The following is a 26,625-nucleotide window of genomic DNA, read 5'->3' as shown; positions in this document are numbered from 1 at the left end:
AAAATGTCTCCCAGGCTGCGCACCTGGTCCTTCAGGGGCACAGTTACCCCATTCAGGACCAGGGAGTCCTCCACACCAGCCCAACCCCTGTCCCCCCAAAACAGTACTTCTGTCTTGTCAGGATTCAACCTCAATCCGTTAGCTGCCATCCATCCTCCAACCGCATCCAGGCACTCACACAGGACCTTCACCGCCTTCACTGGTTCCGATTTGAAAGAGAGGTAGACCTGACTGGGTGTAAGGAAGCTCCCTAAGATCCAGACTCACTTACAGGGCAGAAAGCCCCATTCCAATAATCAGCGTTTTACTTCTGGGAAGACATTTGCAGGACTGCACTGCAAATGGCCAGCAAGACTTAACATTTCACACAAAAACAGCATGTGGTTGGGAAAAGGCTTTTTCTTTGGTGGTCCCTCTTCTTGATGCTTTTTTGGGGGAGGGGGAGGGACACTTGCCCCCTCCTCCCCAGTTACAGCTACCTCCACTGGTTAGTGTGAACAGCCTGTCAGTTAGAATGAAATAAATATTATTTCGAAAAATAAAAAATATATATACACACATATAGTGTCCGTGGTTCCGTCTGTTTATTTAGTAACTCTATGGTGGAGTTTCGACGTTCCCGAAAGTCGAGCTGCAGACGCACTCGCTAGTGTAGTCTTTTCCTCCTTCTCCTATCTCTATGGTTGGGTGGCTCCCGGATGCTTTTTTACGTCCTGAGTTCTGGTTGGACAGCCTGGCCGGAAGTGAACCCTTTCAACCCGCCTTGGAGAGGGAGAGGCAGGACTGGCCGCGCTTACTATGGTGAGTCCGTTCCCCCAGCTGGTTGAGGGTCTCGCTGCAGGGAAAAGGGCGTTTTGGTGCCTCTCTTTCGCTGGGACTCAGATTGGAGGGGCTGGGCGTTGCTGGGGCTGCCGCCTCCCTACAGCCCCAGGTCACCCGGGAGCTTATTTGTTTCCTTGTTTAGAACAGGCATGGCCAAACTCGGCCCTCCAGATGTTTTGAGACTACAACTCCCATCATCCCTGACCACTGGTCCTGTTAGCCAGGGATGATGGGAGTTGTAGTTCCAGAACATCTGGAGGGCCGAGTTTGCCCATGCCTAGTTTAGAACCACCTGTAGATCGGCCAGAGAGCAGCGTTCTCGTACGGACCTTTTCTCAGGACCTCTCCGAAGCATGGTTGTCACACGATGATAGGGCACATAAGTTTTATGAATAAGCTGGCGAAGAGAACCCCAAACTGCCTTTGGGGTGGGTGGGGTGGGGTGGGGGGTGTTGGACCTTGTTATACGACATGGGTCGGTTCTCATGGGCAACTGTGGAACGATACATTGGTTTGATCTGTTTTCTCTGTACAGCATAACGTCAAGTATTGGGTTTCAATATATTATTCTTTGATGCTATCTACTCTTTTTTTTTGAAAATCGTTTACTTAAAGAAAGAAGAAGCAAGGGTGTAAAAAAAGGTCCTCTGGGTTGTTCGCACTGAGCTAAAATAATATGCAATTACAAACAAAAACAACCTAGCACATATAGCATAACATTTAAATCCTGGCTCTCTAAATGGAATGAGAGACTTTCCGCATGGTCCACTACCACCTGAGCAGAGAGTATATGAGTGCGGACTCGGCCTCCATACCCAAGAGATTATCCTCCAGGCCATCCACAGCTACCTCTGCAAGGATTAAGGGACTACTCCCCTCCTCCTGCCAGAGACTTGCCACCTTCAGGACCCAATAACTACCTAGGAAGTCCTTTCGGTCCCCTATCCCCAGCTAGATCACAGGACTCGGCACATCATGCTGAAGAGAAAACATGACTTTGGATTTCTGGACTGATTTCCATCATGTTTCATGTGGGGAGGATTCCAGTGGCTTCAGAACCAACTTTTCTTTCTTTCTCTGGACTTGGTTTCTATGTAGTTTTCTTTTCTTTTTCTTTTTGCTTTCTTTCTTTCTCCTTTGCAGAAATAATTTCTCTAGCAACGTGCACTCAATCACCTTTAAAGAGGACTTGTTCATCCTCTTGGGATGCACATATAATTTTTCGGTGATGAACCTGAAGCCTGCTTTTACAGCAGTGGCTGACCAGCTCTCAATGTGCAATATATGAAAATACCTGTGTGGTTAGTTTTTAACTAATGTATCCTATGTAATATGTTGGTGAATGATTTCTTAATAAAGTAATAAATAAAAAAAGAAAGAAAGAAGAAGCAAGTGTGTAAAAAAAAGTCCTCTGGGTTGTTTGCACTGAGCTAAAATAATATACAATTCTAACAGTATAACAGTAATTTTGAACATTTCTATCAGTAAAAAAAATCAACCATTTCAATGCCCTGCCAAAAAAACCCTAGCACATATAGCATAACATTTAAATTTCTGATTTTGTTCATATTTTTGTAACGTTTTATGTGAGCTTGTCTTTAATGTTTGCTTCTTATCTCTATTTTGTTAACAAATGTTTTACATTGTGTTCTGTAAACCACTTGGAAGTTTTATGTTGAGTAAACAGTATACTGTATATGCTGGTGTATGTTATATCTTGACTGCCTTTCATTGAGATGACCCTAATTTTTCTAATACCTCTGGCTTTGTTTTAGGCCACTGCTACTGACCAGTTGGTTGGGTATGGCTTGGTAGCCTTCAGTCTCATTCTCTTTGCTTACTATACTGTCTGGATTATCATTCTGGTATGTTATTTATTATTATTATTATTTAAAAAAATCTTATTTTAGTACATTTATACCCAACCTTTCCTCCAAGGCAAGGGTAGGAAAACTGAGGCCTGGGGGTGGAATGTGGCCCTTAAGGCCTTTCTATTTGGCCCTCAGAACTGCCCCCCAGAGCTCACCCGTCACCTGCCTGAATGGAAGGTAGAGAGGTGTGTGGGCAGAAATTAGCCTGTTGTACAAGGTTGGGATGCGGGTGGCACTGTGGGTTAAACCACAGAGCCTAGGGCTTGCCGATCAGAAGGTCGGCAGTTCGAATCCCCGCAACTGGGTGAGCTCCCGTTGCTCTGTCCCTGCTCCTGCCAACCTAGCAGTTCAAAAGCACATCAAAGTGCAAGTAGATAAATAGGTAGCACTCTGGTGGGAAGGTAAACAGCATTTCCGTGCACAGCTCTGGTTCGCCAGAAGCGGCTTAGTCATGCTGCCCACATGACCCAGAAGTTGTGCACCAGCTCCCTTGGCCAGTAAAGCGAGATGAGTGCCCCAAATTCGTCTGCGACTGGACCTAATGGTCAGGGGTCCCTTTACCTTACAAGGGTGAAATGTTACATTCCTTGATTGGCCCACTTTTGCTTCTGGCCCCACCCGCCATTAGCATGTGCACAACACCGGTTCTTGCAAATTCAATTGCGGCACAATCGTGATAGCAGCTCTCCCAAGGTTTTGGACAGGGATTTCCCCCTGTCTTACCAAGAGGTGCTGGAGATTGAACCTGGGACCTTCTGCATGCCAAGCAGATGCTCAACACTGAGCCACAGACCTTCCCAAAGAGGAACATGAGAAGCTGCCTTATTCAAAGTCACACAAATAGCCCATCTAGCTCAGTATTGTTAACACAGACCAGCAGTGGGTCCCCAGGTTTTAGATTGGGGACTTTTCCAGCCCTACGAGGAGATGCTGACGATTGAACCTGTGGCCTTCTGCATTTCAAGCAGATGCTCTGCCACTTAGCTACAGGACTTCTGTAGGAAAGTCTTTCCCATCACCTGCTCTGCAATCCTATTTACTGGAGGTTTCAGGGGTTAAATCCAGGAAATTCCAGATGCAAAGTGTGAGCTCCCTAACCATTGAGTTTGTGGTCCCTTTGACCTTCACAAACTCTCTGTGCAAAAAAGGTGGTGGGGTGTTGGAATCTGGTCTACTGCTGAGGGTACAAGCAGAAACCTTTCCCCATTTCCACTCACTGATATATGCACCTGTTCCTTCAGCCCTTCATTGAAATTGACCATCTGATTCACAAGTATTTTTTGCCACGAGAGTATTCGGTGATCATCCCTGTGGTTGCGGGGCTTGTGTTGCTGCTCTTCATAGGTAAGTCAAATCTCCATGTCTTCATGTTGTGTTATTTTTTTTACAGATGGAAACTTGTGATAATTATGTAGCAAGGAATCTCTGTATTGATTCATAATATGGGTGTAAAGGTAAAGGTAAAGGGGCAGGTAGAGACATGGCTGCAGAAAGCAGGATTGAATAGCACATCAACTGGTGACCAGAGAGTGAAATCCTGCCTGTTTCAGGCATGCCAGCAAGTTCTTACTAGAAACTGACTGGTGTAGCCAAACCCTGAAGAAAGCAGGACCAAACCCCCCATGCATCAGCTGATGTATATGGGGGGTGGTAATCCTGCTTGGGCAGTATTTCCCCACAACTGACTGGAATGGGAAACTGTTCAAGGAAAGGAGTCAGAAATTGCTGATCTCTTTGCAGAGCCAATGGAGTAGCCCTGCTTACCTTCTTTCCCTCTGCTGCAGCCTGATGGAATAGCTGCTGGAAGATGACAGTCGCGCGAGGGAGGTGCCTGATAGAACTGGCTTCTCAGCAGAACCTGTCTTATTTGTGTTGCCTGTTCTTCCTTTGCACATAACCTGAAATGCGAAATGTAAAGCCTAGGGGGTGAGGCAAAGAGGTTTCTTCCTCACTTCGATATATAGAGAAGAGTTCTTCCAATGCACTAATGGTTCTATTGCCGTAGAACAGCTTTGTTTCTTGAATAACTTAATGGCCGAGAGTCTGACGTTGCTCAGGGCAGCACAGCAGTGCCTTAAAACAGATTTCCCTCCCTTTGTGTTTCGCTAGGAATGTTCATAGCCACCATCACATGGAAGAATCGGAGGACTGGGAAGAAATCTGCATGAAGGTGGCAAGAAGGAAGGAGGACACAGGAAATCCTGCAGGCACTTTTGACAGCAACAACGTGTGTGGGTTTTTTCAACCAAAACATTTTTATTGAACAGCAACACATTTTCTGGGGCAGCCCAGCCCACAATAACTAGCAGACACCAGCAGCAGATGCTAGGAAGGGCACAGGGACTTGGCTGCTACTCTCATCAACTATGTCCCAATCTGGGTATGGACCAAAGGGACTCAAAGCCAGATGCACCACAAACAATGCTGCTCTGTGCCATCCTTTTGGAATGCATAGATCAGCGCCCCAATGTCCTCTTGGCTACCCCACTAAAGAGCCTAAATCTGGGGTAGCCAGAAAGACGCTCTCCAGATGTTGTCACACTCACCCCCCATCATCCCATAACCATTGGCCATCCAATGGTTGCAACTCTACCCCAAAGTGAAGGGCACCAGGTTCCCTATCCCTTTTCAGATAGGGAGGCCTTGTCCAAACAGAGGTCTTCCTCCATCTCTCAAATGCTGTAGGGGATGTCTTGGAGTACAGATGGAGAACCTGTGGCCCTTCCAGATGTTGTTAGGCTACATCTCCTGCCATCCCTGAACCATTGGAGGCTGATGGGAGCTAGAGTCCAACAGCATCTGCAAGGTGCCATATTGGCTACCTCTGGTTGCACCGCAACCTCTTTTTGTTGACACACTTTATCCTCTTCCCCTGCTTCCCCCCTCCTTCAATTCCATCTCCCTGTCGCCGCCACCAATCTCACTCCCCTTTCAGCTCTTTGGACCATGTTTTCCTTCAGTTCAGCCTCCCCTAGTACAGTGCCCTGCAGTCGCTGTGGATTACTACTCCCAGAAGCCCCAGCCAGCTCTGCTCCATCCTGTGAGCCCCTTTGCTTGTCAAAATTGCAAAAGAGGTCCTAGGAACACTTTCACATGTTCACTGGCAGCATTTGGACAGCATGGCTTTTGAAGCAGGGTCATATAGCTGAAACCGGCACTCTTACTGCTGTGCTGACCCAGAGTTGTCTGATGAGTAAACAGGCCCCACATGAGAGCAGAGCTTTGATTACAGCTGTGGCATGTTTGTATGTGTGCAGTTATGGCCCTGCCAGTGTTGCTGTTCGACTCCTTATTTCCATCATCCCTAAGCATTGGCTGTGCTGACTGAGGCTGATGGGAGTTGGAGTCTTCCAATGGTGGGAGGGCCACAAATTCCTCACCCCGGCTTAGAGCTTGTCTGAGGCTGCCTGGCTGGCCTGGTTTTTCAAGGAGTTCAAGAATCGTACAAGTGCCCACTTTTGTTGTCCTGGAGTATTAATTCAGTTTTGTAATTTTATTAACCCAGAGGCGGGGGAAGTTAACCCACTAGCTGGGCTTGGCATTTGCTCTGGGGCTCAAGACTGCACATCTGTTAAATGGAGGTATAAACACCAAGGGGGGTTGGTGGTTCCACTCACAGCATGGGGATTCGCAAGTAGGAATAACCTTTTTTTGAAACCACCCTGTCTTTTGAATGTTAAAAAGAGAAAGAGGAGAGGAAAACCTGGAAGCAGTGCCCAAAAAGCAGTGCAAAAGAATATCCAAGCCAGTCCTACTCAGAGTAGACCCATTGAAATGATTGGGCATGACTAACTTAGCCCCATTCATTTTAGTGGGTCTACTGTGAAATAGGACTAGCACTGGACAACCCTCTGTATGGCTCTTTGAGCTGAAAACAGGTTTCCTGCTCAAAGTGTATTGAGCTTATCAGAATAAACGGTTAAGGGCCCCTCTTCTTCTAGTTTTGGTTATTGCTCTTATTTCCTCTGTCTATGTATGTATTGGAGGCTCTGCTCCTCAGAATTGTCTCCCCAGCCTCTTGCCCTGTAATCCCAGCAGCTCTGGTAATAAAGCATGTGCTGGTTTCTTCCATGGGTACAGTTTTGCAGGCTCCATCTCTTTTCTTTATTTTTTTCAGCTTTATAGAGCCATATTTTGGCAGGGGTGAGGCGGCACCTTCCTGTTTTGCCTCAGGTAGCATCTTCCCATTTTACCTCAGGCAGCAAAATGGGACGCACCACCCCTGCCTTCCTCAAACAAAGAACCATTGTGGTTGGTGGCGAGTGAGGAGTGGGGAAGAGGTTCTGAATCTGGTGTCTCCAATTAAAAGAAGCAGGGGATGGTCTCTCTCTGAAGTCCTGAAGAGGCGCTGCCAGGCAGAAGAGAGAAGACTGGGCTGGTTATAGACAGTGACCTGGCATAAGACAGATTATGTTCCAGTCCGGATGTTCCTCCAGAAGCCCTGTTAATTCAGCCTTCATCCTGATTTGCTTGAATGAAGCTTATGTGGTGATTGGATTGTGGGGTCATGTCCACATCTTACATTTAAAACCATATATTAAGCACGTGGCTTCCCTCAGAGAACAGTAGTTCATCCACCACAGAGCTGCAAGTCATAGCATCCTTAACAAACTGCAATTCCTAGGATTCCGGGGGGGGGGGTGTCACATGTTTTGAATGTATGGTGTGAATGTGACCCAAAACGTGGTCTTTATCGAGCATTAATTTTTGTTCGTTTACAGGGCAGTTATATGACATAGAGGATTCATCCTGTTATTAACCCACCTTTGATTGCAGTGTGTTTACATGTCTTCCCATTATTTGTTCCACACTTTCCAATGCATTTCCCATCAGTTTTTTAGCTGCAAAAAGTCAGATTCTTTTTTTTAAAGTGGATGTGTTGTGCTAGGCCAACAGAATGGTTTAATTGACTCTGATTGTGCCATCCTAAAGTCCTGATGACACAACCGTGATGGCAGAAAGTGAGGAGGAATTAAAGAACCTTTTAATGAGGGTGAAAGAGGAGAGCATAAAATATGGTCTGAAGCTCAACATCAAAAAAACTAAGATCATGGCCACTGGTCCCATCACCTCCTGGCAAATAGAAGGGGAAGAAATGGAGGCAGTGAGAGATTTTACTTTTTTGGGTTCCATGATCACTGCAGACGGTGACAGCAGTCATGAAATTAGAAGACGCCTGCTTCTTGGGAGAAAAGCAATGACAAACCTAGACAGCATCTTAAAAAGCAGAGACATCACCTTGCCGACAAAGGTCCGTATAGTTAAAGCCATGGTTTTCCCAGTAGTGATGTATGGAAGGGAGAGCTGGACCATAAAGAAGACTGAATCTGGTGAACCGGGTTCGCGTCTCCGCTCCTCCACATGCAGCTGCTGAGTGACCTTGGGCTAGTCACGTTTCTTTGAAGTCTCTCAGCCCCACTCACCTCACAGAGTGTTTGTTGTGGGGGGAGGAAGGGAAAGGAGAATGTTAGCCGCTTTGAGACTCTTTCGGGTAGTGAAAAGCAGGATATCAAATCCAAAGTTGTCTTCTACTACTACTACTACTACTACTACTACTACTACGGTAACTTCAAACTGCAACAATTGTTCTTATTTCTTTATTTTCCGAATAGATCTTGTGATACTTGCTTTCCCATTCTAAAGCTTCCATCTCCTTTTCTTGTACCTCTCTATGGCTGCTGCTGCCAATCTCCTCCCTTGGGCAGCTCATATCAGCTGCTGGAGAGGAGAGCAGGTGAGGAGGAGGAGGAGAGGCTGTTGCTACCCCCGTGTGACACACCAGCTCTGAGGGGAGAAAGGGGGAGTGGAGTGAAAGTAGTTTTTTATGCTTTCTCATCTGATCTTTCCCCTTTGTAAAATTTATTTATTGGGGTGTGCATTCTTTTTCGTAAATCTACCAAAAAATAAAATCTGGATTAAGGGGTTTTCTCAAGACTTTGGAGGGCATGTGTTCTGTGTCCCATAGGAGTAGTGGCGGTGGCACTTGCCCTTCTTCTGGTAGGAAATGCTCAGTGTGGGTGGGATGAAATATTGGGGGGGGGCACGGTCGGGGGGGGAGTGAGAAATGTCCCTATTTTCATCTGTGGAATGTTGGAGGATATGTCGGTGCCCATGATGGCCAGACGGCTGGCTGAGGGCAGAGTGCGGTTGGTGGAGGCAGTGCCACAGTCACCCGTATGGACCGGCCTCCTCTGTCATTTGGCCCAAGAACCCGATCCAATTTCTCCTCATGCAATGGAACTCCCACGTGGCCCTCTGAAAGGCCACAAGACAAGGTGACTGAACTGCCATTCTTGGAAAGGAACCTCCAAGTGGTTCTGTGGTTTCTAGGGAGATTAGAACCCACCTGGTCGTCACCAGCTTGTTTCTCTCAGAAGTGGTTGTGCGACCCATCCGTTTATCATGAGTACCAAAAGTCAGGTATGTAGGAAACTTGCCCCCCACTTGCTTTGTGATCCTTCCTCGTACCCCTTGCTCCAGCTCACAAAGTTGGCATTTATTGGAGCATTAGGAAGGCTAGGCTGCCCCACATCATAAACCATCCCAATAATGGACTCGTATTCAGACACCCTTCCTTGGAATGAGACCTCACGGCAATGCCATTTTTTTATCCAACCTGGATGGCTGTGTGGCTGGGGAGTAGACCTCCCTAGATGTGCGTATGGTATTTATTTGATGGCACAGGTAAAGGGAAAGGACTCCTGGACAGTTAAGTCCAGTTGAAGGTGACTATGGGGTGTGGTACCCTTCCCCAATCTGGTACCCTCCAGGTATGTCCCAGTTTCAAACAAACAAACACAAACTAACTAACTAACTAACTAACTAACTAATATCAAGATAGCACAGAAGCTAAAACTAAGGGATGTACGCATTAGTTTTCAAGGCAGGACCCACTGAAATAAAATACTGTGGGGCTAAGTTAGTCATGGCCACTATTTTTAATGTGCCTGAGTTGAACTAAAACTGGAGCCAACCCAGGCATTTCCTATAAGAGCCACTTTTCTGTGAGATAAACTCATTTACAACAATTGGCAAAATATTTCCCTTTTTAATGGGGTTTAACCATTCACACTGTTCACAACTTAGCAACTTAGAGGTTTTTGTTTTTAAATGAAAATGGCATCTCGGATTCACACATTTCATGAGCAAGTGTAGATGCCTTTGAAGACTTATGGTATGCTATCCCACTGATAAAGAATATCCACAATTTTATCGGCCACTGTTGCTTCCTTACATTTCCAGTGATTGGTCTTGCATTTAGTCCTTCTGAGGACTGAATCTGGGATAAAATCAAGACAGACAATAGAATTCTGCATTGATCTACAGAGCTGCCACTTACAGGTGCCCCAGAATATTCACTCTGCGCTTGTGAGTAACAGACCTTGTAATGTGGCAACAGCTGCACTTTGGAACTCCCTGCCTGTCGACACCTGACAGGTTCTTTCGCTATACACTTTTCGGCACCTGCTTAAAACATTTTTGTTTAGGCAAGCTGATCCAGACATCTTGATGTGCTTAATCCCTTATACCATTAAATATATATTTTAAATTTAAATTTTTTAATTGATAAATTTAATATTTAAAAAAAACTGCGTAGAGGTTTTACTGCATTCAAGTGGTATATAGATATTGTTAAATTAATAAATTCATTGCTACGTTAACATTAGCAAAGGATGTTACATCTTAGACTATCATTTGGAATCCATTCAACAACATATGCAGTAGAAATTACTGGCCAACAGTCTTACAAAAAAAAATCAGATAATTGGCAAACCATGAAGACAGTTGTGATGTGGTGAATCAGATATTTCCAAGGAATTTATTCTTACCTTATATACCTTTCAAGCCCCAGAAAAATAATGTTTGGAGATCCATAGATTGGAGAAAGCTGTAGTGGATTTTCTTCAATTTATGATGTTTAAGACAGCTTTAGTTTGTTCAGAACAAGAGCGGCCACTGAGGAACTCACAAAAGCAGATTCCACAGGCCTAAAAGTTACACACGCTTATATAAAGGCAAAACCCCACCTAAGTTTTATACATGCAGGGGCATAACTAGGGATTGGCTAGGTTGCCCCCCACCAACAGCACAGACCCAGGGGATGCAAAAATTGTACAGGAAGAGCCAGTGATTGCCAAGGGTGTAAGGGACTGGGGGGGGGCACTGTTAAATCGCCTTGCCAATGGCACAAGGGAGTCTAGGTATGCTTCTGTACACATGCATATAAATTCACATTATCAGAGGAAAAGCACGCCTGCATTATCAGAGCTGGTTGCCTGATTTAGCAGCAATAATTCAGTGTCTACCTTCTACAAAACTGGTCCAAGGTTGCATTCTTTTCCTGCACAAACATTCTTGACACATACACTGAGCAGATTATCCTAACAATATCCTTTCACACAGACTTTTTTTTTTTTTGCACCTCTTCACATGTAGGCTACCTGCCAATGTATACATCAATACGATCACAGATTCTGGACCTGGGCCATTTGATAGAAACGAATTTCCAGCCCTTTTCTCCAAGCACTGAGCAACACTCAGCTGCATCATACTCTGTCAGACATCACCCAGTGAATACCAGCAGTGGGGGAGAAATCTGTTTCAGTTTGCATTTAAACCATGCACTTTCTGAAACTATGCAAAACACAAAATTGCTTACAAAAATACATATACTGGTAGAAATTCACACTAAAAAGCTGGTGACCCTTCAGGATTAATTCATTTTGCATTACTTTCTATGGGAAACCACGCCTTGGTTTTGGAACTGACTTCCAGAATGGATTGCTGTAAGTATGAGAACTAAGGCACCACTGTACATTGATTTTGCTGTGTCTGCTCTGAGTGCAACTTATTCTGATTCCACCCGCTGTGCCTCTCCCCACCCACTCCCTCCTTCCTTCCTTCCTTCCTTCCTTCCTTCCTTCCTTCCTTCCTTCCTTCCTTCCTTCCTCTGCCTTCCCTTTTAGCATGGCGAGATTCCACCTAAACGTCTTCGAAGTCGGAGGATTAACCCATTCGTGTATCGGATCCTCTGGAGAATCCGCCAGCAGTGGAACCTTTTGGGCTTCTTTGAGATCAACGAGGATCACCCGCTCTATGAGTTCACCACTATGATAAAGAAGGGGCTCAGGGCTTCTGTCCACCATGCTATCAATAACCCAGTAACCTCAGTGAGTTTGGGCTGCAGGATGTGGGGGGCAGGTTCTACTCCCACCTTTGTTGCCTCCTTGGCCACTGTGAAACAGGAGCCTTCTGGGGACAGGGATGGGCCGACTTTGTGTTTGGGGAATCAACTTTTCCTCCCACTTCCCCCTTGAATCCCAAGGTTGACCACCTGGAGCCAGGTGTAGAAGAGTAAGAGGAGGCAGTAGTGTAGTGGGGGGGGGGGGACCAGGTGCAGAATCCTGAAAGGGATTCAACCCAGGGGTCAGCAAACTTTTTCAGCAGGGGGCTGGTCCACTGTCCCTCAGACCTTGTGGGGGGTCGGACTATATTTTGAAAAAAAATATATGAATGAATTCCTATGCCCCACAAATAACCCAGAGATTCATTTTAAATAAAAGCACACATTCTACTCATGTAAAAACACGCTGATTCCCAGACTGTCCACAGGCCAGATTGAGAAGACGATTGGGCCAGATCCGGCCCCTGGGCCTTAGTTTGCCTACCCATCAACTAGGTGCTCCCATGACAGGCTCTCTGCTGAGCTACCTGCTACCTTCTGGAGACGCAGGGAAGGAAGTCGCGCCCAGGCTGGGGCACTGCTTCCTCCTCCTCAGATGCCCCCCCGCACACGGCTCCTGCACTGGCCAAGAGGTGAGGGCTAGCTCGCTTGGCCTGCAAGGTGTCGAGGGTGGAGGTGGCAGGGCCAGGGGAGCGCAAGGCACAAGTGGAAGCAGTGGTTGAGACCCAGTCCAAGGAGTACTCTGCTTCCACTGAGGGCGAGAGGGAGGCTACGGCAGAGGCTGAGTTGGGGTTGTTGTGTGCAGAGCGGTGGCACCTCCATTCAGTGGTCGTGGCGTTGGCCTTGCTGGCGGTGGGAGGCCATGGTTGGCAGGCAACAGCAGAGTGCATGAGGACAGCAGCCCTCAGTTCTCCTACTGCCACCCACATGCTGCTTGGCCTGGCTGAGAGGGATGGAGTGGGAGGGTGGCGGCGCCACCCACCAAGGAGGGAGAAAGCCTCTTCCCTCAGGTGCACACCTCCACTCCAGCTGCCCAGTCCACGGGAGGGTGGGGACAACTCTTGTCCTGACCCAGGCGCTGGCAACCCAACGCTATGCCATGGGCAGGAGGAAGGAGAGGGCAGAGAGACCCACATCAGGGATGGAGAAGCTGTGGCCCCTCAGGTGTTGTTGGATTCCCAAGGTCCATCGGCCCTGGCCAATTGAGTTACAGTTACAAGGATGGTGAGAGTTACAAATAGTAGTAGTAGTAGTAGTAATAATAATAATAATAATAATAATAATAATAATAATAATAATAATATTTATACCCCGCCCATCTGGCTGGGTTTCCCTAAACAGGGCTGCCTTCAGGTGTTTTCTAAAGGTCAGATAGTTGTTTATTTCCTTGACATCTGATGGGAGGGTGTTCCACAGGGCAGGTGCCACTATTAAGAAGGCCCTCTGCCTGGTCCCCTTTAATCCCACTTCTCGTAGTGAGGGAACCGCCAGAAGGCCCTCAGCGCTGGACCCCAGTGTTCAGGCTGAACAATGGGGGTGGAGATGCTCCTTTAGATATATAGGGCCAGGTCCGTTTAGGGCTTTAAAGGTCAGCACCAACACTTTGAATTGTTCTCGGAAACGTACTGGGAGCCAATGTACGGTAGGTCTTTCACGACTGGTGTTATGTGGTCTTGGCAGCCGCTCCCAGGCACCAGTCTAGCTGCCGCATTCTGGATTTGCTGTAGTTTCCAGGTCACCTTCAAAAGTAGCCCCACATTGCAGTAGTCAAAGCGGGAGATAACCAGAGCATACACCACTCTGGCGAGACAAGAGCTCAAGAGTGGCACCACACCTTCTGAGGGTCACTGACATAAATCATAAGATCCAAAATAGAGACACATAAAACCAACGGCAACAACCCAGCATGCAATACCCCCTAACAACAACCCAGTGCAAGAGTCTGTTCAGCGGCCTCAGCATTTGAGAAATACCTGAGAGTTTCAAGTTTTTTATTGCATGTAAAGAGATGTATTTTATTGGTGACAAGCACATGAGGAATTTGCTGGGAAATTCTGAGGAATTTGCTGGGAGTTCTGAGGACAAGAAGGGGGAAAGGCTGGGTGTTTTGACTCTCTTTCTCTCTGCAGGACGTCCGGAGGGAGGATCAGGTTAAGGCAGTGCTTAGGCAGATGCACGAGGTAGGCATCCTGGCGTCCTGTGGGTGGGGGTCCCCAAAGGGAACTTCCCAAGCACAAGTTGGATTTGGGCAGGGCAGATCTGTACAACAATTCCAGATTCTCTCCGCTTCTCCTTTTTCCAGCATTTCTCCTTATTTATTTATTATTTCATAACGTTTGTTGTGAAACCACCCTGAGACCTACGGGTATAGGGAGGAATGCAAATTAGCAGTAAAAAAACAACACAGTTTTAGAAAGCTATTTATAACATTAAAAATCAGCAGTAAGGTAAACACAAATTGAAGCACATGTCAGCATTATGCATATCTGGGTAAGCAAGAATATATTTAGAAGGCACCAAAAAGAGTACAGCGAAGGTGTCTGCCTGGTGTCAATAGGCAGGGAGTTCCAAAGTGTGAGTTCTGCTAGACTAAAAGAAAGATTTCTTACAAATGCTGAATGAATATTATGTGGCCCATGTAACACTGCCAATTCCAGAGACTGAAGTAGACTGAAGTGAGCACATATGTGTCTATGTATGTAATTTCCCCTAATAAACACATTTTATGCTAAGCAATTTCCTCCTAAAATAATGTATGTTGTGTCTATTATCACTAATATGTGCATTTTAAGCGCACTTTTAGTGCCCATTTTTTCACACGTTACTTGGCTGGAGAACTTAGCAATGGACGATTTGGATGAGTACACATTTTGAAGGCCTCCTGTGTTTCAGCTCCCATATATTGCTTTGAAAAGTGCTAAGCAGATATATTTGCCTTGAAATGGGAACTGAATTGAAGCATTCCATCCCTATCAGGGACTTTGCTCAGCTGTAAAGTTTCTCCACCAGAGGGGCAGCATTTTGGCCCCCTGAGCATTCTGGTTGCCCCTTTCTCTGCCTCTGCACTGACCTCAGTTCTGCTTCCCGGCAGGGCTTTGAGATGAGGACATACGCTGCTCCTGCTTTTACCCGGTTCCGAAAATTTCTTGGCATGGTGGATGTCGATTACCAACAGTCACTGACTTGTGACAGCTCATACTTGCAGTTCATCAGCAACTCCAAAAGCACGGCTGACTTCTTCCTCAGGTCAGAGAACTACCTTGTCCCCAGCAAGAAAAGACACAAGTGAGACCTGCAACGAAGAGCTGCAGTGTGTCCTGCTGCTGTTCAGCATATCTCCAGTGTGGTGTAGTGGTTAAGAGCAGTGGACTTATAATCTGGTGAACCAGGTTTGCGTCTCCGCTCCTCCACATGCAGCTGCTGGGGTGACCTTGGGCTAGTCACACTTCTTTGAAGTCTCTCAACCCCACTCACCTCACAGAGTGTTTGTTGTGGGAGAGGAAGGGAAAGGAGAATGTTAGCTGCTTTGAGGCTACTTCGGGTAGTGATAAAGCGGGATATCAAATCCAAACGCTTCTTCTTCTTCCCCTGCCCTGCTTCCCTGGCTTTTGGTTGCCCCTCCGTACAACAATCAGTGAGCCTTCCATGCACTCTGAGCATGCTCAGTTCTCACTGGACTACTTTGAGTTCGTCTCTTCACTACCCTCACCCTCATTTAGGCTTCTCCCCCCCCCCAAAAAAAGCATTTTTTGGTACATCAGCAAACTTTGGGATTCTCCCAAACCTGCTTGTGAATGGGTGGTTCTGTTCTAGATACATAAGCATCAGCACACAGCCTTAAATACATGGAAATACAGGGAATAATGTGAATATATTCATATGAACCCGCTTTGTACTGTGTCCAGCCTAGCATTATCCTGACTGCATTCAATAGTGCAAATCAATAGTACAAACAGCTCATTTGTATAAAAAATGTTGCATTAATACATGGCTGTTGTTGGCATCCAGATCTGTCTCAGGTGACAATGGAGGAGTGTGTCTTTGGGGTTGAAGTCAAACCATTGGAGAGTTTCAGCGCATGCTGTGGAGACTGATATGGGAGAGACATGTTTTGTTGCCTCTAGGGCAGAGGAAGGCATCCAGCTGTGCTGCTGCAGGTGCACCCGGGCATCTCTTCTCTCTGTGCTCCTCCCAGTGATCATTCCTCCTCTGGTCACTGCTATGGAAGCACACATGACCCGTGTGCCTCCAGGCACTGCAGTCGCCTGCAAGGAATTCCCACATGGGGCGGGGTTAATGTTGCCAGCCTTCATGTCCAGTGTTTGCACACATCTTTGCAATGAGGAGTTGGTCTGCCAATAGGCCTGGTGCCTTAAGCCAGCTCCCTGTAAATCAGTATCAGTTCATTTCCCTTCTGGCACACCCTCCCTCTCAGCATCTGGGTTCTCATCTGGGTAAGTGTTCCAGTTTGCAAAAAAAAAAAAAAAAAAAAAATCGGGAGCTGAACGTCCGGCGTGGCTTCTGCTTGAGTGCAGGAAGCTCCTGCAGCCAATCAGAAGCCGTGCCTTGGTTTTCGAACGGTTCCGGGAGTCGAACAGACTCCTGGAACGGATTAAGTTCCAGAACCTCTGCTCCTTTGCAGCTTGTTAGCTGGAGTAGGAACAATGTGCTACCCAATATGTATTTCTTATAATAAACTAAGTTTTCCACACTCAGTGCGATTGTTTTACCACTAGATCGTGTTCAGCAACATGTATTCAGTATACAGCCAGCTTCCAAGTTGTGTGCTAACTCTACTAAAAATTGCATGCATTCTAAATTTTTAGCCTCTCTACATACGCTGGCTAAGAATCACTGTTTATGAATGATATATATTGCAAATAAAGAAAAGCAAAAGAACAAAAATTTATGGACTTTGTTAATTTTTCTACCATTCAATACAGTTCTTGCCAGGCATTTACTGCTGGTTATATTACCATTGGCATGCAATCACATTGGAATGTTAATTACATTTTGCATTAATTGTTCTATTTTAATGGCTGATAGTTTGCTAGATGATGACTTTGAAATGTTATGGTGTTCATATAAACAACCTGAGTTATTTGTTGCATTGTTTGGGGGGGGGTTGGGGGAGTTCTTTTTACCTCATTGAACTGTAGAGTTGGAAGTCACCCTAAGGGTCATCTAGTCCAACCCCCTTTGTTGTAATGATGTATTGATTTGCAGTTTCATTCTGTTGAAAGCTGATTACATGGGAAAGTGGCATGTAAATTTAAACAAATAAGTGAATTCCTGCTTCCCTCCCTGTCTTAAACAGCAATGATAAGCGCTTCTTCCTGAAGACTCAGAGTAAGCAAGAAATCCAGTTCCTTCTCACAAACCTCCTCAAGTATCTTGAGCACATGGAGAGATACCCTCATTCCATCCTTGTCAAATTCCTGGGTAAGACATGCTTGTAGCACATGAATGAAAACAAGCCTTGAAAGCCAGCAGCAGTAATAGGTTTCTTACGATCAGGTCTGTGATGTGTTTTTTCTCCCTCCCTCCCAACAGGTGTTCACAGTATTGTCGTCCCTCGGGAAAAGAAGGTAAGGTTTTACGTGAGCTATTGCTATTAGTAGTTAATGCACAGTACCTGCGAGGAGATTTTGCAGGGCTTCAAAGCTCCCTTACTGGGATATTTCTGTCTGGGCTCCAGCCTTGCCATCCTCCAGGGTGCAAGAAGCTAGTTAGGGGGCTCAAACAGGGCAGTTCACTCTTCACCCCCCCTCCCCAGGGCATTTTGTGGAGGTTGGGAAGAAATGGTTCACCTCTTGCTTTCAGCTAACCCTGTTACCCTACACTCCAACATTTCTCTGATGAAAATAGGGACATCCCATTCCATGATGATATTTTTACTATTATAGGCCAACCCCACATATCTTAATGGGTCGCCCCAGCCCGCTCTGGGCAGCTTCCAACATAATAAAACATTAAACATTAAAAAAAAAAAACTTCCCTGTACAGAATTCCCTTCAGAAGGCTCGGGGGTCTGGTAACTCCATACCCCCCCCCAACATTTCTCCAATGAAAATAGGGACATCCTAAGGAAAAGCAGGACATTCCGGGATCACATCAGAAGCTGGGATGGCTTCTCTAAATCAGGGACGTCCATGGGACACTTGGAGGGTCTGTGTTGCAGCTTCTGCACACCTACAAATACCTTCCCTCTTGTTCCTCAATATCCCTGTTTTGGAGACAATCCTGTTGGCACTCAAACACTTGAGTTTGCTGTTAGAGGGAATGTTAGATAATTTCCACAACAGAAACATCTATAAATAAGGCCTGGAAGGGGGGGGCGTCTATATCATCACCCCTCCTCTCCTAGCACCTTCATTTTTATTTTGAAAAGCTTGAGGGGTTGTACCCAGTGTTAGCCCTGCTCAGAGTAGACCCATCAAAACTGGCAAGCATGGCTTACGTAGGCCCATTAATTCCACTGGTTCTACTCTGAATATATTTGGCTACAAGCCATTACTGTATGTTTATTATCTAATTTGGGAAGAACTGACACCTACATTTGCTTGTTTTCTTGTCCCCAACTCACTTTTTGCAGGGCCTGTCTTGCTTTTGGGGGGGGGGGGAGTTTAAATGTTATCCAGAGATTTTCAGGTGCTGTACAAAAATAACAATAATAATAATAATATAATTTTTTTAACTGAACACATTTTTAGGGGCCTTGTTTACATCTCAGCATCACAGCAGGAAACCCTGAAAATGAGGGGTGGGAAATAGTTTTTTTTAAATGGACAAATTTTGAAAGCTTTGTGGGGCACAAAAAAGACTTTGGCATCACAGTTGGGGTGGTCAATTATTTTTTTATTACCAAAAGGGGGGAACACTTTTTAAAAACTCATTTTTCGTCTTAGAAATGACAAATTTGGGGAGTCTTTGGGAACTCACAATTTTTTGGGGGGGCGGGCTGAATATGACCCACCACCCATGGCTTAACACCCCCCCCTCTACTGTAGGTGCTTTATTAAAAATAACAACAGTGCTGAGTAGCATTCAGAAGTTGTTCTTGTTGTTTACCCACCGTTCACCCTCTGATCCCAGAGCAAGGTTAAAATGATTAAAACACAATATTAAAAATAGTTTACAACAAGTTGAAATTACAGAAGTAAAGTGGGTCCTAAAAATATACACCTTGAGTGTCAAAAGCCAGGGTAAAGAGGTGTGTTCTTAGGGGTCTTTCCCTTCCCCACCCATTGAGGAAGGCCCTTCCACACATCTTTCTGTCTCAGCATTAAGCATCCTGAAAATGTCCTATGGGAGGATTGCCATGAGTGCTGCATGCTTGAACGGTCTTAGCCCTGGACTGACCTGCTGCTGTTTTATGCTTGTGCCTCTAGAGATACTTCATCATCATGCAGAGTATCTTCTACCCTCACGATAAGATTGTCGAGCGGTGAGTTCCTTGCATGGTTTTTTTTAAAGTATATAAAAGGAGTTTACTCACATCATCAGTTCACAGCTGGATCCCTGAAGGCAGGCTTAGTTACAAAGAGAGGAATGGCACCATTTTTAGCTGGGGAGTGGGGGTGGATCTGAGTTGACGATAGAGGCCTTCCTCCACTCCTGGGACTAGGCTTCCATATGCCCCTGGGAGTAAGCGCCGTTGAACAAAGGGGGGGGGGGGTTACTTCTGAAAGAACGTGCACAGGCTTGTGCTGTGGAGGAAGACCTTATTCCCTATCAAATACTGTCTACTGACTGGGCTGTTTGAAGCAAGGCTTACCATCCATCTCCCTGACATGCTATGTTTCTGTGTGCAGGGATTTATTATTTTTGTTTCTAGCATGTGTGAATTGCCACAGCTTAGATGCAGGTACCTGGCCTCAGCAAGACCTGGCCCCAACTGCACACACCCCGGGACATGTCTGGTGCGCGCACACACACACACACACACCCCTGAAGTTGTGTGTTGCCAGGGAATGAGAGGAGGTCTAGCAGTGGGCAAGAGAAGCTTGTCCACTGTCACCAAATTTTATTGAGTCTCCCTCATAAACCTCTGAAGGGAACCTAGCATTGCTTGGACTGCAGATTGGAAGCCACTGTTCTCACCAGAAAAAAATTGTTCTCTGGCCTGCTACTCTAAAGGGAAGTGGGTTGCTGAAAGAACAAAAGAACCCTGAAAGGCCACTTTGGTGCAGCAAGTTGGGAGTGTTGATCCAGCAGGCCCAGGTTCGAATCCCTGCTCAGCCAGGAAGCTCACTGGGGTGGTCTTAGGTGTCACCCTCTCTTGTGTCTGACCTACCTCATGGGGATGTTGTTGCTGAGATGCCCCAGGCCTTCTTGGGCGACAGGTGGGGGTATGAAGACCACCCCTCTGGCACTTACCTGCCCTCCTTTTCCCTCACAGGTATGATATTAAAGGGTGTGATGTGGGCCGCTGGACAGATCCGGCCCCGAAGGGCAGCGAAATCATTGTGGTTTTTAAGGATCAAAACTTTGCTGATAAGACCATCTGCCTTGGTAGGTCTTCCCAACCCCACCCCACCCCACCCTGAGCAGGACCTGAAGGAGATGCTCACATTCCTGGCCCATCCCTACAAAGGTCACACTTTGTGCTAAAGCAGGGGAGGCAGTCCAGGGGTGTGTGTCATTCACTCTTTATTTATTTATAAATAAATTGACTGCTTAATGTTTATTTTTCCACTAGAAAACAGCATCAGTGCAAGAAGCAGGATGTATGAACCAGATGTTTTGGTCAGATAACAGCAAATTTGCTGCTCCTTACATTCCTAGGCACCACCTAACCACAATACTGTGCACTCATCTTTGTGCATTAACCAATTCAAGTCCTTTGTACACTGTTGTGTTGGACCACCCTTTCCAGAATTCTGCTCCCAACGGTGACTATTTCGTTGGCATCCACTTCTTCCTTAAATGCGGGGTCAGGGATATATGTGTGCTGTGCATGTACAGGCAACATTTCAGTGCAAGTGACCCAAGGAATCTCTGGGGGATCTACACTTTCCGCAAAAATGAAACCAAACCAAAGTACTGAAAATCTGTTCTCTCCCACATTGTTCAGGCATTCTACAGAGTGGCAGTGTGTGTGAAACAACGGGTGTCTTAGGCGGAAAGTGCAAATATCAGGGGTTCTATAGCGCACCTGTGCATCCCCCAAAGGGTTGTCATTGCAGCCTGTTGCCACAGAGCAATTAGTTATTTTAGAATGCTGCAGCACGATTGCTTATAGGAGTGGGACCTTGTCAGCATATATAACACCTCTTCTCAGAGATCTGCACTGGTTGCTGATCTGCTATCATGCCCAGTTCAAGGGGCTGCTATTAGGATACAAAGCCCTTCACCACTTGGTACCAGTTTACCTACTAGATCGCCTACCCCACATGTGCCCACTTGGCTGCTTAAATTGACAGAACTGGTACTGCTACAGATGCCACATGGTACTCATTCCACACATGTAAGAACTCCAGTGTGGCAGCACCTGCACTTTGGAACTCCCTGCCTATTGATAGCAATCATGTGCCTTCATTGAACTCTTTCTGATGCCTGCTAAAATAATTCATATTTAGACAAGATACTTAGATGTGCTGGAGTGAGTTTTAATCTATTCTGCTATTCACTTCTTCAACGTTTAATGTATTGTAAGTTTTTTCCTGATTTCATGGATTTATCTTTCTGTAAACAGCTTTGATGTTCCTTACAATCTGGTAGCATATAAATTTTATGAAATAAGTAAATAATTTTAAATAAATAATAGCAACACGTAAAGCCACAACCTCTGAAATGAAAGCTACTGTCCCTCCAGACTGATGTTTTTGTGTGGAGGAGGGCCATATCCTGCAATATGCTACAGATGCAATAATTCTAATGGACTGTCCACACAAACATCATTCTGCTTTATCAGTTGCTCTGCAATGCTTCCCTGGGGTTACCACATTATTGCCACCTGGGGGTGCGCTCTTGTGTTGTAGCTCAGCAAAAGCAGGACAAAATTCCTCTAACGAGGGCTGCTCAGAGTTGGGAGAGATCTCGGAGGCCAAATAGTTTGCTTTTCTGTTCAGGACAGGAGATATTGCAACCTCTTCACCCCTGGCTGGCAGCCTCCTGGCCGAATATGCCCATCTCTCTTACATGCAGGTCCACAGCGTGCCTGGATGCTGACTCAGATGGAGCTGGACACACAATTCCTGAAGGATTTGGGCGTGATAGACTACAGCCTTCTGGTGGGCTTGCAGCCCCTTCATGAGGATGAGAGGCTCCTGAGCCACGCACTTGCCAACATCATTGCCAACAGCATGTGAGGCCCTATGGTGGGGTTGTTGGTATTGTTGGTGGGGGGTATCTGTCATAGGGGAAGCCAGTCCAGCAGGGCCCTTATGTTCTCCCTACCCTCTGCTAGCCAACTCAACCTTCTACAAGCCCTGAAAGCTCCCAGGTACTTCTCACACCACCTTCACACACACACACACACACAGTTTTTATTCTGAAGTCAGAATGATGCTTGGTAATTTGGGAGAGTTTGTATTTATTGGAAAAATAAAGAAATTATTTATGTGGTGGAACAAAACCATTTGAGCACTTTTTCAGAACAACAACAACAACAACAACAACAACAACAACAACAACAACAACAACAACATGATAATGCATCAAGACTGTTCAGTCCACATATTTTCCAAGAATATCTCTAAATATGAACAACTAGTCCTTGCCATCCAGTCCAACTATTTCTCCATCATTGTCCAGTAGCAGAAACTTCTCACCAACTTTTAAACTAACCGGATGAGTATCTTCCTCCTTGCCTTTAGAGCCTGTTCCAATTGCCATAACAGTGGCTTGTAGAGTCACAATACCTGCTTTGTTACAGTCTCAGCTGCACACACCTTTCAACCAATACACGGTCAAAGAGGGGAAGAATTTTTTTTAATGCCTGCCTCGCCATGGTACACACTTACAAGGCCACCTGTTCTGGCTACCTGCTCCCACTGCAAGGACTTGAGATTTTTTTAAAAAATAAATAAATAAAACATTTTCTTTTAATTTACAAACTTGTATACCCCTACATACAAGTTTGCATGTCCTCCTGTGCGTGTGTGTGGAGGAGAACATATGCAGTACTGTATACTATAATAAATATGAATTATTTATTCTATACTATCTTATTTTTGGATGGCCCCAAAAGTTCCTCCCAGTTGCTCCGTGTGTGAAAGACATTTTGTTGTTGTTCAGTCATTCAGTCGTGTCCGACTCTTCGTGACCCCATGGACCATGAAAGACATGTTGTTGTTGTTGTTGTTCAGTCGTTCAGTCGTGTCCGACTCTTCGTGACCCCGTGGACCAGAGTACGCCAGGCACGCCTATCCTTCACTGCCTCTCGCAGTTTGGCCAAACTCATGTTAGTAGCTTCAAGAAAGACATAGCAGGGCACTATTACTGCAGTCAGTGACTTGTTGCAGACTTTTTTTTTGCAGGTCACTGATGCAATAATATTGCAATTGTGGTGGACCATCCACATGTCATTTTGCTTTGTAAGTTGTTCTGTGATGTGCTACTGTATTATTGTTGGCCAGAGGGGCTCTCTTGAGCTATAAAGTGCAAGTTAAGGGGGACAACTCCCCCTCCCCATAACATTTAGATGGAATTAGGCGAGTGCAACTGGTTTGGTCACACTAGTGTGAAGCCTTACGGGCCCCGCAGGGGACACCGCAGCTATGATGTTGAATGGACATCTAGAGGCGTGGGGGCACTGAATTTTGGCATCGTACAGGGCTCCCCTGAAATTTGAGACACCATGGTCCACCAGTAAATAACACTTGTCATATTAAAAAGTTACCTGGTTTCACCTGGAAGTTAGGGGGCACTGGTTGGAAGTGTAGGAGTATGTCTGCCTCGACAGCTTTGCAGGCACAAACAATACTGAATACAGTATTGCATATAACTGCCCCCCTACTATCATGAATCGCCCAAAAAGGGCATCTGGAAGGAACCACTATGCAAACAGGATGTTGGACTGAATGGGCCTTGGCCTGACCCAGCAAGGCTCTTCAAATGTGCTTATGTTCCCCTGACAGGTCGATTGACACTGACAGTGATCACCATAACCAGAATGTGGGGGCTGCCTTGCAGGAGTCTCACATGTCTCATGGCTATACTTCTAGTGTGGACCAGTTCTACAAGCTCTCTCCCGAAAGCAGGTACACCATCCAGAACATGCTGGCACTGTACCTGAAGAGGAAAGTGAACTCAGACAAGGAGGCAGAGACTTCTAGGGGAAGTGAGACCTTCATGCGGGAAGTCTTGGCTCCTTACATGCTCCACGGGATCAGCTTCGACCCGACCGCCCAGTCTTCTCTTGCAACAGAGGACGATGGGCATTCCTCCACCTTCAGCCATCTGGCGGAGTCGCTCTTCCACCTGGCCCAGAACAGGCGGTTCCTTCCCAACACGCGGAATGCATTGCACGTGATTGATGGGCCTGACTATCGCTATTACATAGGTATCGTTGACCTGTTCACGGTCTACAACTTCCGCAAGAAGATGGAGCATTTCTGGAAGACCCTTCGGTTCCGGGATAAAAGTTTCTCCACAGTTGGCCCCGTCTATTATGCCAGGAGGCTTTGCAAATGGGTGCAAGACCATACCGCATGAACGCAGGGAGGGGAGCAGTTGCAGGAGGGTTGAGGGAAACACCCCCCGAGTGTCCCCAGAGTCTTGTCCCCTACATGCCTTGCAGAGAAAACAACAAGTACACAAGAACAAGCTTTGAAGTGACTGCTCCGGGGAGTTGAAGTCATTGTGGGAACTTTTTGGTGTCCAGGGACGGGGACAGCATCTGCAGGAAACTGAAATTCCCCTGTATCCTGGTAGCTGGGTTATGCCATAGGGCCAGAAGGGAAAGCAGGTTTTTTCTGCAGGAGTGGAGTGTATTTTTGTGGGGGGTGGGGAGACTTGTGTCCTGAAAAGCTGAGACACTGCAACTGCTGGGATTTAGATCTGAATCTTGGACATTGTAAACAGCATTGCTGCATCCTGGAGATGAGGGTGTTGACAATACAGGAATCTACAAACGTGTTTGTGTGTGTTTCTGCATCCCAGCTTGTTACTGAGCATAGTTATATACAAAGGCATTAATGAGGCCAGGTGGAGTTAAAGGTGAGGGGAGAAGAGACATCAGACATGCAGTGACAGCAACCCACTGCTGGCAAACAATTAAAAAAACAAATAGCTATAAGCATACTTTGTTTCCCCTTCAGGAAGCTGACAAGAAGGTTGCACTGATATTCATTAAAATTGGGAATATTTTTTGGCACTTTCAGTAATACGGAATAAAGCATTCCTTTAAAAAAAAATATTAGCAGAATTCCCAGGAGTTCTTAACAAGGGAAGAATCAACTTCTCCCCCACTCATAATGCACAAACACCCCAATCTCTGAGCAGTGCGAAATTCCAGGGGTTCTTGGTGTTCACCCAGGGCTCATGTTTCTTTTTGGAAACAAGGCACAGCGGAGACGGTGCTGCCTTTAGGATATATGGTTTATTTGTACATATGTACAACCTAAGCCTATGATGGAGGGGTTCATAGAGTTAAAACCCCAAAAGGGTCTTGCTTCTCTCATAAGTGCAGTCTTGGATCCAAACAGATACCAACCATTGCTCTGTCTCTCTGGCTTTCCAGTTTGCTGCTTTTCTTCTTTGTGACACCCCATCACTTTCAACACTAAATCCTGGCTTTATCTTTCATCAGAAAGCTAGCCTGGCTTATATTTTAACACATGCTGGATCCAGGGATTAGAGGGATCTGGAAGCCCTTGTTAACACCCCAAACTCATAATACAAACTGGAATGCAAAAGGTCAAGATCAACAGGCTCTATTGCTCCAGCTCCACACAGAGAGCTGGATATTGCATATCATTTGCATATTGTCCTCTGGCAGTACAGAAGGCATTGCACTGAAATGGGTGGGCACAAATGCTCTCTCTCTCTCTCTCTCTCTCTCTCTCTCTCTCTCTCTCTCTCACACACACACACACACACACACACATATATATATCTGTAGGTAAAGGGACCCCTGACCATTAGGTCCAGTCATGGACGACTCTGGGGTTGTGGCACTCATCTCACTTTACTGGTCAAGGGAGCTGGCATACAGCTTCCGGGTCATGTGGCCAGCATGACTAAGCCGCTTCTGGCGAACCAGAGCAGCGCACAGAAACGCCGTTTACCTTCCCGCCGGAGTGGTACCTATTTATCTACTTGCACTTTGACGTGCTTTCGAACTGCTAGGTTGGCAGGAGCTGGGAGCGAGCAACAGGAGCTTACCCCGTTGCGGGGATTCGAACTGCCGACCTTCTGATCGGCAAGCCCTAGGCTCTGTGGTTTAACCCAGTGTTTTTCAACCTTTTTTGGGCAAAGGCACACTTGTTTCATGAAAAAAATCACGAGGCACACCACCATTAGAAAATGTTAAAAAAATTAACTCTGTGCCTATATTGACTATATATAAAGTAATTTTTCAATTTTTCCCACGGCACACCAGGCAACATCTCGCGGCACACTAGTGTGCCGCGGAACAGTGGTTGAAAAACACTGGTTTAACCCACAGCGCCACCTGTGTCCCTATATACTGTGTCTGTGTGCGTGTGTGTGTACACACATATAATTTTTATTAAATTTTTCTGTTTTACAATTTAAAAAAAAACTCCTTTTACATCCTTAAGATAGCAATGAATTCCCTTC

General features: G+C 46.0%; 2 protein-coding genes and 1 pseudogene across 3 annotated transcripts; 2 read left to right on the top strand and 1 right to left on the bottom strand.

Annotated features, from left to right (window-relative positions):
• Positions 1-737: 737 nt before the first annotated feature.
• Positions 738-6,770, top strand: DPM2 (dolichyl-phosphate mannosyltransferase subunit 2, regulatory). 2 transcript variants are annotated; one of them, XM_033137772.1, is made up of 4 exons: positions 738-801; positions 2,598-2,687; positions 3,935-4,037; positions 4,803-6,770. In XM_033137772.1, the coding sequence occupies exons 1-4, from the start codon at positions 799-801 to the stop codon at positions 4,859-4,861; spliced, it is 255 nt and encodes an 84-aa protein (XP_032993663.1). In that variant the 5' UTR covers positions 738-798; the 3' UTR covers positions 4,862-6,770. The 2 variants fall into 2 exon arrangements, with proteins under 2 accessions (XP_032993663.1, XP_032993664.1); XM_033137773.1 differs by lacking the exon at positions 738-801 and adding an exon at positions 1,138-1,178.
• A 5,712-nt stretch (positions 6,771-12,482) lies between these two features.
• On the top strand, positions 12,483-24,779 carry PIP5KL1 (phosphatidylinositol-4-phosphate 5-kinase like 1). The gene is made up of 9 exons (XM_033138082.1): positions 12,483-12,509; positions 14,007-14,057; positions 14,969-15,123; positions 17,195-17,319; positions 17,431-17,465; positions 19,269-19,324; positions 20,279-20,391; positions 22,027-22,186; positions 23,961-24,779. The coding sequence occupies exons 2-9, from the start codon at positions 14,049-14,051 to the stop codon at positions 24,535-24,537; spliced, it is 1,230 nt and encodes a 409-aa protein (XP_032993973.1). The 5' UTR covers positions 12,483-12,509; positions 14,007-14,048; the 3' UTR covers positions 24,538-24,779.
• On the bottom strand, positions 22,549-22,831 carry LOC117040359 (annotated as a pseudogene).
• Positions 24,780-26,625: the final 1,846 nt, after the last annotated feature.

The sequence above is a fragment of the Lacerta agilis genome, chromosome Z (assembly GCF_009819535.1).
Source record: "Lacerta agilis isolate rLacAgi1 chromosome Z, rLacAgi1.pri, whole genome shotgun sequence".
In the NCBI taxonomy this organism is placed as follows: domain Eukaryota; kingdom Metazoa; phylum Chordata; class Lepidosauria; order Squamata; family Lacertidae; genus Lacerta; species Lacerta agilis.
Note: the sequence above shows the minus strand (reverse complement) of the source record. Positions and strands in the feature narration are given on the sequence as shown.